Source organism: Nipponia nippon, unplaced genomic scaffold (assembly GCF_047370975.1).
Source record: "Nipponia nippon isolate SJK-2023a ecotype South Korea unplaced genomic scaffold, ASM4737097v1 scaffold_15, whole genome shotgun sequence".
Taxonomy (NCBI): Eukaryota; Metazoa; Chordata; class Aves; order Pelecaniformes; family Threskiornithidae; genus Nipponia; species Nipponia nippon.
The window spans coordinates 1673724-1679723 of NW_028262331.1; the positions used below are offsets into that span (position 1 = coordinate 1673724).

At 48.9% G+C, this 6000-nt stretch overlaps 1 protein-coding gene across 1 annotated transcript in view; it reads right to left on the bottom strand.

Annotated features, from left to right (window-relative positions):
* GALNT17 (polypeptide N-acetylgalactosaminyltransferase 17) overlaps positions 1-5833 on the bottom strand; it is a 215872-nt gene extending 210039 nt beyond the window's left edge. The window contains exon 1 of the mRNA XM_009464798.2: positions 5484-5833. Coding sequence (XP_009463073.1) covers positions 5484-5721 — 238 coding nt within the window. The 5' untranslated portion in view covers positions 5722-5833. The remainder of the gene's footprint in view (positions 1-5483) is intronic.
* Between the last annotated feature and the right edge of the window lie 167 nt (positions 5834-6000).

Genomic DNA, 6000 nt, shown 5'->3' on the forward strand with positions numbered 1-6000 from the left:
AAGGGGGATAAGCAAGACCGTGCAAAAGGCTGTGTTTCAGTATCAGCCTCAATGTCCATATGCAACCCTCACAAAGTTAATTTCCTAATTGGATAAGCAGACCAGAGCACAATCTGTATGCAGGGAGGCTGCTGGCATGCACTTGTTCATATCTCAGCACGTGCAAATAATTCCATGTGCAAAAGCACAGATGCAAGCTTGTTTAAAAAAAATGAACATAGGCTTATTTAACCACCAAGGAATTTAAAGTTCCTCTTCAACTTTTAACATTTGGCAAAGCAGCAGTTTACTCTCCGTGCACTTCTTTAGCACGGAGGGAAAAACCTTCTCTGCTCACTCATTTTCTGGCCAGCTTCAGTGGTTCTTCATCACTGGCCTCTCGTTTACACAGTTTGCAAGCAGCTTTTATTCTCCCTGATCTTATACATAATCTGTTACGAGTTTACAAAATAAAATTTAAAAGAAGAGCTTAGGATGAGTCAGCAGCGCCCTTTCACAGTGTTTTCTGTCTTACTAATATTTAGCTTGAAGTAAGGAGTTTGTATGGGTTTTTTTCACACTACTCGGAAAGACGCCACATCATTCCTGTCTCATTGGCTTCCAGGCGGCTGAGCACTTACTCGATTCAGCTGTTGTTGTGTATCAACCAAAAAGCACTAGAGAGGGCGTTTATAGCCTCCACACTGCTTGGAGGCTTTAAGCTAAGACCCAGGCCTCTGCTGAACACGCACGAGCAGACACGGAGGTGTTTAGCCCAGCACACCTGGGAGGCGGCTGGGTGGAAGGTTCCTCAGACCACCAGTGACCAGCAGAACTGATAGGCTCATATTTGTTTCAGGTGCTCAGCTATAGTAGATACAGATGATGGCTTCCCCACAGGCAAACCAAGGGTTTATTTAGAGTACTCTCCCTCCTACACTTCTTATTCTCAAACTAGCAGCACTAGTTAATGACTAAACTATTTATATATTGACTTCAAGAGCTTCTGGAGAACAGAGTTTAGAATAGGGGATTGCCCACTTTTCAGCAGGATCGGACTCAGAAGGATAGAGACAAAAACCAACACACAAAATCAGATCCAGGCTCTCTCCTCCTACCTGGGATGAATACTCAACACTGGTGCAGCCCCAGCGCTCTGCACACATAAGGAGACCTGCTTACGGACCCTATACGTCCCACCAGCCTCTCAGTGCCTCAGCAGCAGATGTCCAACTTCTCAATGCCTCTCCTGCCTTGGGCAAGCACCGCTGAAGGAACGCGCCAGCCTTATCCCCTCTCCTTCTGGGGAGCGGGGTGAACGCACCCTGCGCTGCCGGGAACATTTCCCTTTCCTACACCCAGGGTGGGATCAAGCACAACTTCAAGAGGACAAAGAGAGGTGGAGGAGAGTAATGCAAGAGTTCAAGGAAGAAGAAACACAGCCACACAAAAGCTACCCGGGCAATTCCCCCAAGGCCACTGCTTGTAGGAGGGGAGATGAGCAGCTTCCCACCATACAACGGACTTAGGACCCATCCCATTGAGAGAAGCCTTATGGTGAGCAAAGTCTCTGTACGCTGTTTCACGAGGCAGTTTGCAGCTTTCCTCAAGTCACGTCACTCACCCTATATGCCACTTTGACGTTAAAAAGTTGGCCCACCCTCGCTGTCTCAGGATCCTACAAACCCACTATTTCTCAAACTCCTCCGCAGGGCGAGGGCTGGGTAAATCAAAGAGTTTTCCCAGCGCTGCCGAGGAAGCCCGCGGCTGCGGCGGAAGCTGAACGCTCTCTTCTGAGTCTCCGTGCACTCCAGCTCCTCGCTAGCTAACTAGTTCGTCACATAAGCACAGAAACCCTCTCTTTGTAAACACAGACCCAACTGAAAAGTTCATTTGTGTGAATCTCCATAAAGTTGGAGATAATCTGGACCACAATTTTTGCTTATGTAAATGTCAGCACACAAAAAAATTAGGTTTGGATCAAAAAGACAAGTTGTAGTTAATACCCAGAGTAAAACGCACACGTTCCTTCCAGGCCTTCATTAGATTTCTCTGAACATCTGCTGAACAAGAAAATTCCATCCATAAAAGCGCCTACAGAAATTAAAAATCCTCTGAATTCTCAGATAAGCGCGTGCGCATACAAAGCCCTCCGTTTCAAAGGGCGCCCTCGTACTTCTTTGTGACCGTGGCAGCCATCCAGTTAGAGACCAGCAAAAAGCAACGGAAAAGCAAAAAGTAAAACCCGCAAACTTCAGTTCGTTGTGCAACGAACTGAAGAGCAATAACAAACTTTTAGAAAGAACAAAGCACGCATACAGTTCGCAATCAGTTTTAGGCCACAAGAAGACCGAACAGATAAATTTGGACAAACCCAACTCTTCTCACGGATATTTTATGAATTACAACGAGGAGAAAACTAAGCAAGGCCGCCGTCTGCTGTGATGACTCCCCGATCCCGTTCACCATCCCCAAGGCGCTCTTTCAACCACCGTCTGAAACAACCATCCCACGGCTGACAGGACAGAGCTTAGTGCAACGGCAACCCCAGCTAACGGGGGCTGGAAAACTCTGCCAGAGCGGCAAGGTGCATCACCTGGCACCGGAGGGGTCACTGTAGGAGGCAGACGGGGCCACGTTTGGGACAGCTCCTCTTGCACAAAGAGGACGAAGAGGAGGCCCAGTGCAGTGTGGTGCTGCAGAGAAAAGTCATTCAAAAGGAAAGCCTGTGTAAAATAGTTCCTTTGCCAGACCCGAGGCAGTGTTGTTTAGCTTGTTTTCATGGCCAACATTTACAGAAAGAAATAAATATACATATATACAAAACGAGAGTTGCCATACCAGAGAGAGCTGTTATTTCCAATATGCTTTACACTACGTGAGTCAAAAAAGAGAAACACAGCAATGCTATGATCAGATTGCTCATTTGATCTTTACAGAATGGAGCTTTTTAAGGGATTCAGTTTTTTAAAGACGGCTTCAACTCCCACTGAAATCCAGCCGAGTCCTATAACGCAGAAAAAAATAAATCCATAGCTGATTGCACCCAAACCGTGGTTTAGTTTCTTTCTTTGGCCAAACGCTTCCCGATGCTCCCTGAGGTGCAGGCTTTCCCCGTGCTGCACCGTATTCTAACATCTTGTACGTGCTAAACCGCAGGTCAGATATAAAACAAAACACAACCTTACGCAGCAGAAAGAGAATCGTCTCAGCGGATGCATTTTGCAGGGAGCTTATCTAAGAGCATATGGTGGGTTTTGTTAGACACTTCGCACCAGCATGCAACTTCTCTATCTTAAAAGCAAAAAAAAAAAGAAGCGAGCTCATATGCTTCAAGCAACCACTAGGATGTTCGCTTTAGGTACACTTCAAGTGCCCAGAAGGAACGCCGGGGCGGGCGCAGAAGACTCCTGGTGGGGAAGGCGGTCCAGCTGCCTGCGCATCCCCAGCCCTAAGGACTGGCTCAGCACACTGGACCGCTTCCTTTTAGCGGCGGTGGGTGGTGGCGGGGGTTCGCCTGGCCCCCCACGTCTTGCTCCTAACCCATGTCTTGCTGAAGCACAACACGCAAACATCGCTCAGAGAGCGGAGCACGTCGTACTTTTCTAAAAATCACACGTACCAAATATATACTTGACCCAAAGTTACATAACCGCTACGCCAGAGCTATTTTTTAGCCAGACTCATCAGCGTTGCTATAAATCACCCTGGCATGCAGAGGCCAGACAAGATGTCACATTTATGTGCTCAGCTTTCTGCCTGCCCTAAGAAAATGTTTGTGACATGGGCAACATATCTATTACCTCCCTGCCTCCCCTGGTCTTTAGGTGCATGACTGCTCCTCAGCACTGAGCAGGCTCCTGTACCACGCTGTAAACGTTCTCCAAGTGCCCACAGCAGCCTACAGACGAGACAGCACACTGAGAGCTGTCCTTTCGCTAGTGGCTCCTGTTACAAGCACCAGCTAGCTCCAAAAGCAGCCCCCAGAGCACACCGGAGCAGGGAGTCCCACGTTCATCTCTGCAGAAGAAAGGTAATAACTTATAATTTCAGCTCTCTCCGTGATTGCGGGAATGGTAGACTGCATCATGATTACTTGTCCAATACCAAGGTCCTAGCATGAGGTCTCCTGCCTTGAACTGCAGCTACTGCCCCTTTTTAAATAAGTGCCTAAATCTTCCTGGAAACTTCTGCCCTAGCAATATCCAGAAGCAGCCCGTTTCACAGTTTGGTTGTAAATAACACCCAGCTTTCTACCTTATTCCTTGTTATTCTTTTGTTTCACCTTGTTTGTCACCCAACAGTGCTGCTTAACACCTTGGGGTGCTAGGCACTTTCACAGGCAGTACAGCTTTTTCATGCAAGCGTATAAAGTAGCAATATAAAAAACGCTTTCCTACTCAGCCGAGTGCTTCTCATTTTGTACAGTGCCTTCCCCAAAGCACAGCCACCGAGACAACTACTGTGCACCAGGCAAGGGACGTTTCATTCCTGCACCTGCCTCACATCCTCGGTGCAGAAGTACAATCAGCAACAGCTCTGATTCAGCACGGAGACACAGCGCGCGCCGGCTTTCGGTTCAACACGGCACAGAATCGTGCATTAGCTTCATATTCAAAACTCAGAGAGGGAATCACACTGACATTACCAAAAACATTAACTCTGCTAATTCTGATACACGAAAACTCGCAGTCATTAAAGCTACAGAGATTGGAAGCAATAAACAGGACTCTTGATTGAGATTACATTCCCAGTTGTGAATCTATGGGGAACAATTTTTAAAAAAATTAGCTTCCGCAGTCAGTGTTTTAATTAGATACCTCACCTAGATTTCTTCTATCTTTACAACATATTTCTCTATCCTGCACGGCATCTTTAAAACTCCCTTTCTACATCTCAGAACTACTGAACCTGGTGAGATTTTAATAGAAATCCCTCCGCTCTGCTATAAAGAGAAGCATTACTTGAGATTTCAATTAGCAGCTATCAATGCTGAGCCATAGGAAATACTGAATAGTTTGCTTAACTTATTAGAGAAAGTGCATTTTGCTTTCTGACCTTCTGCACTCAAATGATGCAACGTACTGTAGCCGTTTAAAAACTCTCTTCCAAAAAAACAACTCTGTAGTAGCAAAAGCCATTCCCTCAATCAATATACAGCGTGCTGCTCCAACCCGTGTTCGCCCGCTGAACACCTTTCTCATTTGATGCAGAAATCATGACACTGTAATTTCCTGACCACTACCACAAACCCGAAAGGCAGCGTTATGTTATTGAGATTTCCTCCCGTCCTGCGCATGGTACTCTGAGCTTTAAACACAAACAGAACTTGGAAATCACGTACTAAATTGATCGGTCCGTCGAGACTCCGTTTGCACGATAATACTGGAAAAAGCACGGTTCTGTCACGCAAACTTCAGGCAAGCCGTGCGCCCGCTCCGTACCTCGATTCACCGCCCGCGACCGTACCCAAAAGGCATTAAGAGCAGGAGAAGTATTCCTACCGTTCAGCTGCCTGTAGACTATATCTTCTAGGAGGGAGAGTCTCTTCAGCACTGCATCCTGGATGGAGCTGATGCCGCGGGCTGTCAAGTTGGCCACTTCTGCCCTGGGATGGATGTCATGGAAGGAGTCGCCGCTCTTGGCCGTGATGGGTCTGCACTTGGCCAGGAAGAGGACGAAGCCAGCCACCGCGATCAAGTTTAACACCAGCAGGACTTTGACTCTCCTCAAAGAAGCCATCAAACTTCCCGAGGGGCACCGCCACCGCCGCGCTGCCTGCAGGGGCTAGGGGAGCGGGCCGGCAGGTGCCCGCCGCTGCGCGCACATCCCACGCCGCCGCACGGCGAGCGGCGCGCCCCGGCCCGGCCCCGGGCGCGGCGGGGAGCGGAGGGCTGCGGGGCGCCGGCGAGGAGAAGCGCCGCTCGCCCAGGCGCGGCGGAGCTCCGCCGCGGGCTACGGCCCCGCAGAGGAGACGACGCCGCCGCCGGGGCCGCCCGCCCCGCTCCGCCCGCCGCCGCG